The 14,064-nt window shown below is 33.1% G+C and overlaps 1 protein-coding gene across 1 annotated transcript; it reads right to left on the reverse strand.

Moving 5' to 3' along the window:
• Nucleotides 1-79: 79 nt before the first annotated feature.
• On the reverse strand, nt 80-7,534 carry LOC123888933 (phospholipase D gamma 1-like). Its single transcript, XM_045938102.1, has 10 exons — nt 5,447-7,534; nt 4,869-4,985; nt 4,134-4,328; nt 3,699-3,944; nt 3,547-3,615; nt 3,289-3,436; nt 2,983-3,131; nt 1,415-1,594; nt 1,081-1,278; nt 80-718 (listed from the first exon to the last, which is right to left on the reverse strand). The coding sequence occupies exons 1-10, from the start codon at nt 7,124-7,126 to the stop codon at nt 425-427; spliced, it is 3,276 nt and encodes a 1,091-aa protein (XP_045794058.1). The 5' UTR covers nt 7,127-7,534; the 3' UTR covers nt 80-424.
• Between the last annotated feature and the right edge of the window lie 6,530 nt (nt 7,535-14,064).

Below are 14,064 nucleotides of genomic sequence, written 5' to 3' on the forward strand. Positions count from 1 at the left end.
CCTCGGATGGAGGAGAAAAAATAGATAAAATGAAAGACACAATCTCCAAAATCATGTAACAGAACATAACCATACCAAATTGGCAAGGCAACTATGTTGTCATGTAACCGTATCATACTTGGCAGCACCATGAATTACAAAACAAATAGCATTCCACATAAAGTATATATACACAAAAACAACACTTATTTCTAGCAAAAGCTAGCTTGTATAATAATCAAGAATTGGTCTATAGGTGGTTTGTTAGTTAGTCCTAAAAAAGGAAAAAGAATAACCTGTAAAGGTGTTTGACTATACACTGTATGTATTTCTGTAACTATCAAGCATTTCAAAACTGTTGAACTTCTATTTTGTAATTTACATACATTTCATCCATGACTAGCACAGAATGTGACAGACTCAAAGTAATCATCAGTTCATCAAATTAAATGGTAAGATTCTCCTTCATGGCAAGAAAAGATCCGACAATTTTTCCTCCTACATCAGGGAACTCTTCCTGACCGGGAAGTGATCTGACTTTCCCCTTTCGATCTACATCTACAGGGTATTTTAGTAGATGCCCTCTCATCTCTGTTACTTCATTTGCTGCAAATTGTTTCCAGTTCATTTCACCAATTGCTCTAACCCTTCGCACGCATTCAAGGCTCTCAGGTTGCAAGAAGCTTTCTTCAATTGTTCCAGTATGTTCTGCCCAAAGTGACATTCTATATCCATGGATCTACGTAGTATAGTTCATAAAGAAATGTTGTCAGGTTATAATCCATGTTGATGGATTCAAAATTCAAAACATATACGGAGAAAACCGAAAAATCAATCAATTATCATTTTAAAAGAGAGAGACGCCGATGAACTAATAAAAACATGACATGATTTTGATGGCAGTGAGTTATCCCCCTAACTTGTTGACTCTATTGGAATTTATTGAAGGGAAATTCAAAATGATATTTTTCACACGACTAATAAATATTCAATGATGTTTTGCAACTTCATCTTTTCTGCTTGAATGCCACAAGTGAAACTTTAAATTGGTCCTTAAGATTAGAAACTAAATATTAGTGGCCAGTGATATAAAAATATTACCTGTCCATGTGGACAAGACGTTTTTCTTGCCCAGGTATGATGAGGTTGGTATGCTCCCATTGCAATCTCACTGTCTCTTGTTCCTTCCATAGACCTTTGGTTAATGTTTGCGGATCCCACTATCACATATTCATCATCAACTATCATGCCTTTTGAATGAACATAAATCATGAAACGTCGGCTATTTCGACAATTTGCCTGGAAAGAAAGCACCACCACACAAAACAATTACTAGTTGATTCACTCAATAGTGATGATTGTATGTATGCCTTGAAACAAAATCATGATTTCATAAAGAGTGTCCGGAATGTTTTCCAGGGTGTTAGTAACATACTTGTGGACTATTTGCTTGGGGAGGATTTCCTGACACATTGACATTTTCATAAAGATTTATAGCCTCCCGATTACCAAGGCAGAAAAAGTTCAAATAGTCTTGTGGAGAGAATGCTGCTTCAAGCCCAGCCTCAACCAAAGCCTTGTAAATTGTCTCATACATCATTTGCATTGTTTTATTCTGCACAAATTTTGAAAGAAAAATTAAAAATTAACACATGCATTACTGACCAAATACTCATTTGACACGCCAAAAAGATAGTTTATGAAAATTGAGTTTAACTTCATTTTCCTTCCATACTTAACAGTAGTTTGGAATGACGACAGAATAATAATTAAATGAAAAGTTATTTCTCTTTAAAATTATGGTGTTCAAAGGGAAAGGGGCATTTTACTAGCTACCAGTGACGGAGCCAGAAATTTTGAAAAGAGGGGGCACTATATATATAAATTTGTAGTATTAAATATGTATTTCATTTTTTAGAGCGTAAGTAAATATTCATTACAAATGTTCTCTACTTTCATATTTTGGAACTATTGAATCGTTTTCTCATTTTCAATCTCAATCAAAACATCTCAATCTCTATCTTCGTGAGCATAACTCAGTTCGTAGCGACATCACATTTTATATGCAGAAGTCAAAATTTGAACTCCGGATACCCCACTTAGTCGCCTTAAGAGTTGAAGCACTTTCTGCGACAAAGAAAACATAAAAATATCTTTGCCACCTGGAACATATAGTTCAATTATAGTTCAATTGGTATGGGCATTGCACTACGCAAGTGTTGGAGTTCGAACTTGGAACTCCAATTATATATTCACCTTAAGGTGTGAAATTCTAGTCATTGAACTACTTGATATAAAAAAAATCTCTCTCAAAAAAATGTATTGAAAATAACATTATTTATATTTTTAAATAGCATGATTACACAAATTTTAAGATAACTTTATCATATTTAGTTCTTTAACTAGTGTCACATATATATTATTTAACATTTTCCTTTGTTAAATTGTTGTATATATCCAAAATAATTACACCTAAGTAAATAATAAAAATTAAATGAACAATAAGTGGCACCGCTAATCCTTAACTAGTTGTTAAATTGTTGTTTGTTATATTATATGTGTTGGTATTTGGTGGAGTGGAGTACATGACTTGCATAATAAGATTATATTGGATGATAAATAAATAAATAAATAAATAAATATTGGTCTAGTCTGGTATAGTTTCAACTTTCAACATATATTCCAGCACATATTATATATGAAGTACTAGTACTAGTATATATATGAAAAATAAATCTCAAAATTTAGTGCAGGCGGGTGCCCCCACCCTCTTCAACGTGGCTCCGTCCCTGCTAGCTACATATGATACTTTTCAGTAAAACAGCTCAACAGCAGAAAAAAATGCAGGATAAAGTAGGAAAATGGTCTAGCATGACAACGATAGAGCTTGATATGCAATTTTGATGTCAGAGTGAACAATACCAATACCAAACAATTCAAAAGTTCAATAAAAACCTTGCCTAGTTTTTGACATTCATATTGGGATTTCAATTTGAACCATACCTGCCAGAAGAGAATCCTTTGCGTGGCAGCACCTTTTGGTTCACCTTCTGGCCACATTGGAATAACTATATACACTGCAAACCTCTCATTTGCTTTAATCTTTTCCGCAATCTTTAGAGCAATTTCCATCGGTATTAAATTATTAGCACCTGCCAAAACAGAATCCAGCATAAATGAACCATATTGGATTCCGGCTTTGGATTATTTATCCATACCAAAGCTCACATACTTTTACAAAAATATTAGTATAGCACCAAATGCTATTAGTGAAGTATATGCAGGTATGCAAAAAGAGGAGTATCATACCAAGGTCTTTATGTTGACTCCAATTGTAAGAAGACCCGATGAAATATTGATTCTCTATATAAATGTAATGCTGTGCAGCACGAATAGCCTTCACGTATGCTGTATGTATGCTCATGTCAATCAGCACATTCTTCCCACATACAAGGTTCTGTAAATATACAATAATAATTTTACATTCACATACACAAGCTGGTTGATGTTTGATGAATTGAAAACAGACATGGAAAGGAAAAATTGAAACAAAAAGCTTTTGCTTACCTTGCCAGTTGCCTCTCTTGGATCTTTTGGAAATCTCTTAACAGAACTTGAATCAATTGAACGAAATATCTATATCCCAAAGTAAACGGAATCAATAAGTTCATTTTCGAGAAAAAGAGGAAATAATTACTTCTAGAAAATTAATTAATTACCTGAACATGCCATGATTCAGGATCATTTTCACCACTAGGAGTGTCATTAATGCCAATAACATCTGGAATTCTTTCCAGTCTAAGTAAAGCGTCATCATATGAAATTTTCAACTTCTTTATCCCATGCGGTTTTGAAGCTTTTAACCAGCGTTCCTCAAAGTTAGTTAAGACATCATAAGCTGCTGGACCGTCAATTTTAGAATGCAAATCATGCCACGGCTCCCTTGGACAACCACCAGTGTTACCCTGTCATGAAATAACTCATCAATAGAATAATTGGTCTTCTTGTCTTAACAATTGTATTCAGAAATTCCTGCTTGTTGGTTCCGAGATACATATTTAACCATGATTTAAATTTCTTGAATTTAAACCTTGATGGAGATCTCTAAATACTCTTGATCGTGCTATAAAGCGGAGTCTGAAATAAGAGATTACCGTGAAAGTGGGGTTGTGATAATCATCCTTATGTATTGTCTGTAATGTCTTAAAGATAGGGTGGTGGGGAGTATCATATCGCCCATCACATAAATCAAGTCCACCAACAAATGCTATAATTTTTCTTCTGTTATTTCCGGCATCCGCATCCACAATTACAGTTTTCTGATGATGTGTGTATATAGTTCCAACTTCCTGACAAGACAAAGAAATTCAAATTTAACAGCTAGGAAAACTAACCTTGTTAAAAATCCTGAAATATGAAATAAAAGTTTTACTTTTCTTCATGGAAGGAAATTAAGGATGTTAATTTGCAAAATGCAAATTTTATATAAGCAGAATAGCTCCTAGGAAGCAGGAATAGATCGATTAGACTTCAGAAATTTCACTCTTAAATATTAGACATAATATGCATGTGTGCGAATGCATGGACACACATTTACATTAATATAAACCTAGAAGTCAGAGTTTATAACTAAATGTACGTTTTTGTCGTGTCATAAAAAAATTACATGGAGTGCAATCATTATTCTTACGGTAACAATACTAAAAATGCATGACGAACATATTCAATTGCTAAGTATAAATGCTAATTTACAGGTTTAATCCCAATAATGCAAGGTTTTGAAGAATGACTGAGTAGCAACAAAAACCAACATTTCAGAAAAATTTGTTGACCAATGAGCATAATTAATAATATATATTTTGATGAGTAAAGTAGCTGCCAAATCTAACCCTTTGCTTGATCCAGCTATGTCGTTTTCCAGCAATGCGGGGACAAAGCAGTACATGGACTGATGAGTGCTTGAAAAACCGTCTAGTTTCCTCATCATGAGTTGCCATTACACCATCCTAAATATATAGACAAAGGTTTTCACATAAGTAGAACTGAAAGGGAAATTCATAAATAATATACTTATGTTTAAAAAACTAAAAGAAGCAAACAATCGTATAGATCTTACAGGAAATAGTCAAGTTATAAAATGCATGATAAAAGAATGGAATTGCTTGCTCACTTATTTTTCTCTATTACCAATTAGATAAGGGCAAGAACAAGTAAATGGTTATGTTTAAGCATTGGAAAAGCCAAGTTATAAAATGCCCCGAATCCAAATGTCAACAGGTTTTGAAGATATTCAACTCAGGTTTATTAAGGACACCATCAATAAGATCAACAAAGTTTGAAAAGACATAAAACAATGTTCTGATGATGACAACATGAAGCATAGATGAGCACATTGCATGAAATTGCCAACCAGCCATTCCAAGCACATAAATGAAAGGATGTGAAACAGAAAAATTGTATTACTTACTGTTTTATAACCCAAAATACTTCTTGATGTTGGATCATCCCAAATAAGGAGAAGCACTCTTACTCCTTCTTGTGACTTTGTCTTCAGAAGATCACCCAAGGTATAATCTGATGCATAACCGCCATCTCTTACCAACCTAACTTTGTGCCACACTGACCAACCTGTAATATAAATCAAGCGGCGAGCTTGACTTATGGCATCAAAGATGTCATGCCAACATTTTCCATTCACATAAAACATCCCACTATCAAGAACCACATTAGGGAGGATTCCATCTGGAACATGAGCATCTTGATATAGAGTAACATTTCCACCTTTCCTTAAAGGAAAATAAGTGGCAGGAACTCCGATATATTCCGGCCCTGCTCCAACTCCTTGGTGATAAAAGCTTAGTTTCTCCATTGGGATGTACTGAATGGATAGGCTCAGTACAGCACCTTGCTTACAAGGTTTCCCATTACTATTCAGGACAGGGTAAGCTCCTTCAACTATTTCCCCTGAGTATATTTGTTCCACTGGAATCGCTACAATACCAATGAGCTGTGAACCCACAATATCACTGTCTTTAACAACAAAGTGCACTTCAGCGGCGTTATGTGCAACAGGAACATAAAAATGTTGACTCCAAACAGGATTTTCAGAGTTGCTAATTACAAAAGTCCTCCCAATTACGGCATTTGACACTGAAATCGAAACATAAGGATCACTGGTAATCTTCTTATGCATTGTTCCTTCAATTTTATTGCTCACACTACCAGGTAATTTATTAAACATATCCCCCAATGTTTTGTGGAACATGTCCATATTCGGAAGATTTTTGGCTTCATGAACCCATATATCTAAATTTCCATGAAGGAGCAAAACTCTCAACGACCCTTTATTCTGCACCGGAACAACCTGCAAGCTCTGATTATACATGGAGTCATTAAACGAGCCAGAACCAGAAAAATCCGAAAATCTACCCGAGTTAACCCGATTCGGGTACGAGGATCCCCAACCCGAGAACGAGTTATTAGAATATCCATAAAAATCCTCCTTCTTCTGTTGGATCTTCGGTACCGAAATCGAATGCATAAAAGGTTGAGCTGGCGCCGAAGGTGAAGCTGGCTGATTATCAGACAACCTAACATCGTTCATTAGATCCTCCAAACGTGGATAAACAGATGGCCTTGAATTATCACCACCACCGCCACTAGTTTGTGATACTCCACCACCATCACCACCACCGCCTATTGAACTTGATGTCTCTGACCAGTAAGGACCAGAGTAGCTATTATGACGCGAATGAGCATCGGGACGGTCTTCATGAGAAGCATTTTGTTGATAATAATAATAATGATTAGAGGATGATCCATGTTGTAATAAGCTAGCATGGTGTGAATGAGAAGGTTGAGTAGGATTATGAGTTCCTTGAGGAACATGGTATGGATAAGGATAAGAGGGTGGGGCTGAGGGTACTAATTGAGGATGAGGAGGGTATGGTCTAGGATAGGAATAGTTGAAGGAATGTGAAGAAAGATAAGGATATGGATAAGGAGGAGCTTGAGAATGTGCATATGGATCTTGAGGCGGATACGGTCGATGAGGATTAGGGTTAGGGTTAGGGTGAGGGTTAGGGGGATACATATAAGGGTTTGGATACCGATATGGTGAAGATGATGAACCATAGTTATTATCCATTAAACACTATTCTCAACCCTTGATCATAAAATGTAGTATCAAAAAAATGAAATTTTGATATTCAATACAAAAGGGTCATGTAAAACATGATCAAATTGGAACAATACAAGCAAGAATCATGTTAATTGGATTTGAATTGAGCACTATTTTCAACCCTTGATGATGACGATGATAATATACACTACACAATATAATGGGAAATTTGGAAGATTGAAAAAATGGGTGTTGAATTAAATGAAGGAATTTAGGTGAAAGATGAGATATTTTACCTATGATTTTGAGATGATGCAAGAACAAGATTCGTTGATTGATTCAGAGAATGATCGAAAGAAGGAACGTAGAAACAGCGTCGTCTGCAGTTGACGATGTGTACAATGAATGTCCCGCGTGGAATACCCGCCATGACACGTTACATTAAATATTTTACTTAAGTTTAATACGGAGTTTCCCCGAATCATTGAATTCAAGTGGTTAACGAGTTTCACAAAAAAAATTGATTGTTTGGGAGAACTTGAGTTCGATATTTGGATAAAACAATTTTTTTGTTAGATTTTACTTCTGGCGAACTTGGAGGATTAACACAAAAAAATAATAATAACATTTATTACTAATATATTAAAATCGATTACCATTTACTAATTTATTCTTATTAGTTATTACTTTTAAGTTTTAACTACATTGCAAGCTTTATATCCTTCATTGTAATTTCACTATAAGAATATATAAAAATAATATAAGATAAATACAAAAAAAATTATATACTTAAAAATAGAAACAAACCATATTATAGATTGGAATAAAATAAAATAATCTGTACTCATAAAAATAACAACAAAACAAATTAATACGATCAACTTAAGAAAAAAAAAATTGTCAATAAAATAAAATTGTAGAAAAAATAAGATGAATATACATAAAATTAGGAATATAGAAATAGAAACATAAACAATATTTTTCATAAAATAAACAATATACTATTAACTATTAATAATAATAATATTATTATTATTATTATAATGATACAATAAAGTTAATTAATATCAAATTTACTAAATTATCCTAAATACTCCTAATCAAATTTCTAATTTTCAATTAAAAAAGATACACTGGACTATTATTTGTGACGAATACATAAAAAATATAATTTATCATTGATAATTATAATCAAATTTATTCATTTAATAAGTTTGACAAAAAATAGTACAATTGTTTCACTTATATTTTAACAATATTATATAACAAATTTTTAAATATTTTATTTTAAATAAATTTTCTAACATAATATAATGACAATCTTAAATATCCAATAAAATTCAATGACTCGTGCGAGTGCACGGGTCTTTGAACTAGTTTTAATATATAAACTGTATTCACATGGTTTTTTGGAAATAAAAATAAAAATATTGGATGAAATAAATTAGCTCTGTCATACTTTTATTATATTTTAAATTTTAATTAAGCTTTTATAATATTTTAAATTTTGTTAAAAAAAGTATTGGTATTCAAAAAAGTTATTATATTTTAAATTATTAATACCTTTTAGAAAAATGTGATGATGCAGTGGTTTAATTTTTGAGTTTAATTGTTGTGCACTGTCGGTGTAAAGTTTTTTTACACATACATCCAATGATGCGTTGCCACATCATTTAATGAATGTGACACATAATGTATTTTCAAATACCATACATGATGTGTCAGTATATTATTGGATGCATATGTAAAATAACTTTACACTGACGGTGCATATAAATTAAATTCTTAATTTTTTTGGTTACACATGCGTGTTTAATTAATATTTAATACTAAATATTACGTAAAAAAAAATTACTCGTAATACTAAATGTTTGACTGACAATTGACTCCTATGTTATAAAGAGGCACTTTTAACTTTTATTATTAGCGTAAAAATATTGGAATATCGTTTGTTTACATTGAGCTGAAGATCGAACCTATGACCTAGAGCGTACCACTCAAACCCCTCAGGAATTTTGCTTAGATCTTCATGTGTTTCCTAAGCGGATTAGGATCACTTTTAACTTTTAACTATTGTTACACTGTATAATCTTACTCTTGCTATGTGCATGACAAAACCTTACATATTCTTGAGTTGTATTATACCAGGACCGTCAAACCCAAAAGATGGAATTGATGCATATTTATAACCATTAATTGATGATTTGAAGAGGTTGTGGATTGGTCAATTGACATATGATATTGCGAGGAAGGAGAATTTCACAATGAGGGCAGCTTTGATGTGGACTATTACAACTTTCCTGCATATGATTAGGGTTGGGAATAGGCCAGACGGCCTACGGGCGCCTTCGGCCTGACCTGTGTAAGTCTGGTCTGACCTGTTTATTAAAAATGTCAGGCTTAGGTTTTGAAAAAAGCATGTTTACATAAATGCTTCTAAAAATGCCTACAAAGCCTGATAGGCCGACCTGTTTATATTTAATTATTATTATTTATATAATATTATTATTTATATTTTTTTTTTCCAAAGAAAAAATATATTATTATTTAATCATATTTGTTATTTTATTAACTCTTAATTATTGTGCTAATCATTTTATTAGTTTTTTCTTAATGTTGAAGAAATTATAAAAATTTAAATGTGAAATAGGCTTTTAAGGTCTGTTTAGCCTATTTAAAAAGACTATATAGAGACATTTATGTAACACAGACTTTTAAATAGGCTACAAGGCCAGACCAGGCTTTAAAAAGGCTCAGACCAGGCCAAAATAAATAACATTTGATAGGTCGTAGGCCAGACTCAGGCCTGAAGAAAAATCGTAGGTCAGGCTCAGGCCTATCAAAGCTAACCCTACATATGATATGTTGTTTGATTGGTCGACTCATGGTAAATTGGCTTGTCCCCATTGCATGGAACACTCAAAGTCTTTTAACTTGAAAAATGGTGGAAAGGCTTCGTGATTTGATTGTCATCGTAGGTTCTTACCAGCAAATCATCAATTTGGGAGGAAAAAGAATTTGTTTAATTAGACACATCAGAAACGGATGGTCCGCCTCCTAAGATCACATCGTACGATGTATTTCATAGAGTCAGTGGACTATTGAAATTTCCAAATGTTGGCAAAAGGAGCATATATGATGGATACGGGAAATCGCACAATTAGACTAAAAGAAGTATTTTTTGGGACCTCCCTTACTGGAAAGACTGAGGCATAATCTTAATATCATGCATATTGAAAGAAAAAAAATTTGTGACAATATACTACACAAAAAAAAAATTGATATTTTATCATAAAAAAAAAAAGATAACTAAAAGATGAAATACTTAAAATGATTTTTTTTATAAGAAAGTGTTTAATGATATTTGAATTTGAATTTCTTTTTTACCAAATTCTTTTTTAAAAAGTTGTAACAAATGACAACGATCTCAAGTTTATATGAACAAGTTGTTTTGAAGTAGTTTGTTAATATAATTAGGATCTCAAGTTGTTTGACAAACTCAAGTTTAATTTTTCGGTGGAACAAAATAATTTTTAGTGAGATGTTACTTATCTTTCGACAGTACTTCAAATTATTAATTAGGACTTATTTTTCTATGTATTAGAGAGCTAATAAAAAAACACGAGAATTTATACATATACATATAGCAAAAACAAAATTCTAGAAAAAAATACACCGCAATTACAAAAATTTAAGACATTTGGTTGGTAAAGTTTGCAAAAGAAAATGGTAAACATGATTTCTTGATTATTTTTTTATTAAAATTTTCCAAATAGAATGATATTTACTGCCATTATTATTATTTTTTTTTGAAGGACTGCCATTATTATTATAGTGCTATGAAACACAAACATTCATCAAATTATGTGTGTTTTATGTCCGTCATCGACACATTTAATCATATTGAATTATTTTATTTTCTCAAATTATTATCGGTGTCAATGTGTCTGTGAGACTACATATGTGTATGTCTATGGTTCGTGTCAGTCTTTTGTGCTTCATAGTTATATTGAACATTCCGTGTCTAGTCTCTGTTATACATAAGTTTTAATTCAATTTGTCTGCGGATCATTATCAACTTCTTATCTTTAGAAAAGTAACAAAATTGATTAAAATGATTAAACCAGTACTAAAAAAATAGGAAAAAAATGGAATTTTTTTTTTACAAAAGGAAAAATAATGAATTTTGATCTTCACTTATGGCATATCATTAATATGAAATAGTCAATTTTTATATCTATGCCTTGTTCTTTCTTAGTTTTTCCTTTTGTGTTGAGAAAAAACAAGAAGACTTGTTTAATTTTTAGGAAATTTAGAAGTCTCTTGACGTTCGAATTAGTGTAAAGACGTTTTAGTCACTGCTAAAACTATTATGACTGACATTTGAGATTTCTGTAGGGAATTGCGAAGAGGCTTGTGACTACTGCTCTAGTGGAAGCTGCTAGAAGAAGGGGTATTACCTATAGGCTCATGATAGTTGCGACTCCACGAAAGGAACCTAATGTTGGCAGGAGGACTTTTCATGACGATATAAGTGTGATCGTCGTGTTCTTGGACAACAAGACGCCACTTATCAAGAAGCACTTACTTGATCTTTCCTACAGAGGCTCAACTGACGGGAGTCAACCATCGGGCTTTGCACTGTCTGCATTAACTGTTGCGGAATCGCACTCATTCACAGGGGATCTTAAGAAAAGTTTCAAAAAACGGTTTAAGGGATCAACCTCAAAAGGTCGGAGCTCTAGGGCTCCTGAGGGTCTGCACCTTCTTGATATGGAAGGGACCTCTGGGGATCAGACTGAGAGCTCTAAGGGAAAAAGCCGTTGGGACACTCTGAGTAAGCGGATTCTACCGAAGAAGCGTTAAAACTGAAATTGAGAATGTGAAAACTGTTTTTACTTCCTTCAACAGTAGAGATCTGTTAACTCTACTGGTTGAGTATTTTTTTCCTTTTACTGCATCAAATTGGATTCTACTTAGTATTAGTCTTAATTAATAAGGATTATTCTTAAGTAGCTAGATACTATTACATAACCATTTTTATATGATAGTAAGGAGTAACTTTCAGTCCAACGACACGTTTTATAGTAGATGACGATGTATTTCAGTATAAGGGGGTTAGTCTCCAACAATGTGACGAATCAAAGTTTGATATATCCTGTTAAGTTGTGAGGACTGCATTCGAAGAACACGGTGGATTCCTTGCACTTTATGATAAGATTAATACAAAGCTATATGACAGTGTCTTCTCTGCCATCAAACAACTCTTTGATCTTTTTCCATTAGAAACCAAGAAACTGCCATTGATAAACCTATCTATAGTAATGCTAGTCAACGCCTTCCTATGAAGCACAGACACTCTTCATATTAGTCGTGTCTCGGTGTCAGACACGCGTCGGTGTCGGACACCAACACTTATGATTACACTAAATTATGTCATTTTCTCAAATTATTGTCCGTGTCGACGTGTCAGTGTCTATGCTTCATAGACAATCCAATTAGTTCTAAAGATATTTACCGTTCTATTCTATCATCTCCTAAATTTGATAAGCACTATTTAATTTATTCAATTTTTTATCTGTAGACGAAGTGGGAATCACTACCTAGATTTGATAAGACACAATTTAATTCAAACTAAATTTTGTGGAGACTTGATTTTGTAACAATAGTTAAAGGTGAAAGCAATAGCATATGATTGATTGATACATATATCATATATGTTTCAATGGTAGGACTAATTGCTAGGAGTTCCAAATAAGCATTTCATCACAGTGATCACCTAATTCCGTTTACATAGTAGGAATAAGAAGTAGCTGTATTCCCCTTCATAACTAAAGAACCATGCATTTGTTCTGTGCATAGTCACACGGTTTGCAATTCATTTTGGTACGGGTTCGGGTACGTGGTTCGCAGCTCTCAAAGAATTTGGTACGTTGGGGGTATACAGAGTCGGTACGCTATTTGGGTTCTTAGTACGTTCAAATATAATAATCGGTACGTGATAAATAAAAAAATTATATTTAACTTAATAAATCACATCTCAACCTCAATATACCGGTGATGGTTGTTAGGAATTTATATACTGTGCATGGTTCTCTTGTTTACAACAAGGTTCAAAACTTTTTCTGTCTAAAAGAAAATAAGGTTCAAAGCCTACATAGTCATATTTAGTCCCACATTGGGAGTTTTCAAAACATTGAGAGGTGAAGTAGGATATAAATATAGGGCTTTGTCTAACATGCATTGCATAAGTGGAGAAAATCCTCCACGATGCACAAGTTGGCAATTATACTATAATAATGAATACGAATTTTATAAAATTCACTGTTGGATTGAAAGTTCATATCTTATAGATTATCCATAAAAAATTTGAAAAAAATTGAAAATAACTTGATATCTTATTGAGACCTATTAAGATTAACTGTCTATGGGTCTATATATACGATATAAACTTTCAATCCAACGGTGATTTTGTAAAATTCTTATTCGTTATAGTATAATTGCTAACTTGTACACCATGGAGGACTTTCTCCACGCTAGACTTGCCCTAAATATAGAGCCTACCACAAGTATCAAACTTACAACCAAACATAGTGCTTGGTGGGGCCTGTGATTTACTTTTCTAAAAGTATTAATTACGCCACTTTCCAAAGCCAGTGTATAAATTTTTAAAATTAGTTTAAATATTTGTTTCATTTTTTCAGTATTTGGCATGGTTCGCCTGGTTCTTGGTTTTTAGAGAATTTCAGAGAGAATTAGCACGAACCAATTCGTAAAAGAACCACGAATCAGTTCGTGCAAACCAATTCGCGGTTCACCAGGGAATCAAAGAATTATGTGACTATGGTTCTGTGGGACATTTATAGGCATTGAGTTAATGAAGATAGTTACTTATAAGGCCCTGATCCTTCAATACCTACCAAAATGCACGAAGAGTAATTGATGGTAGATGGCAGTGGAATTTG

The sequence above is a fragment of the Trifolium pratense genome, linkage group LG6 (assembly GCF_020283565.1).
Source record: "Trifolium pratense cultivar HEN17-A07 linkage group LG6, ARS_RC_1.1, whole genome shotgun sequence".
NCBI classification, from domain to species: Eukaryota; Viridiplantae; Streptophyta; class Magnoliopsida; order Fabales; family Fabaceae; genus Trifolium; species Trifolium pratense.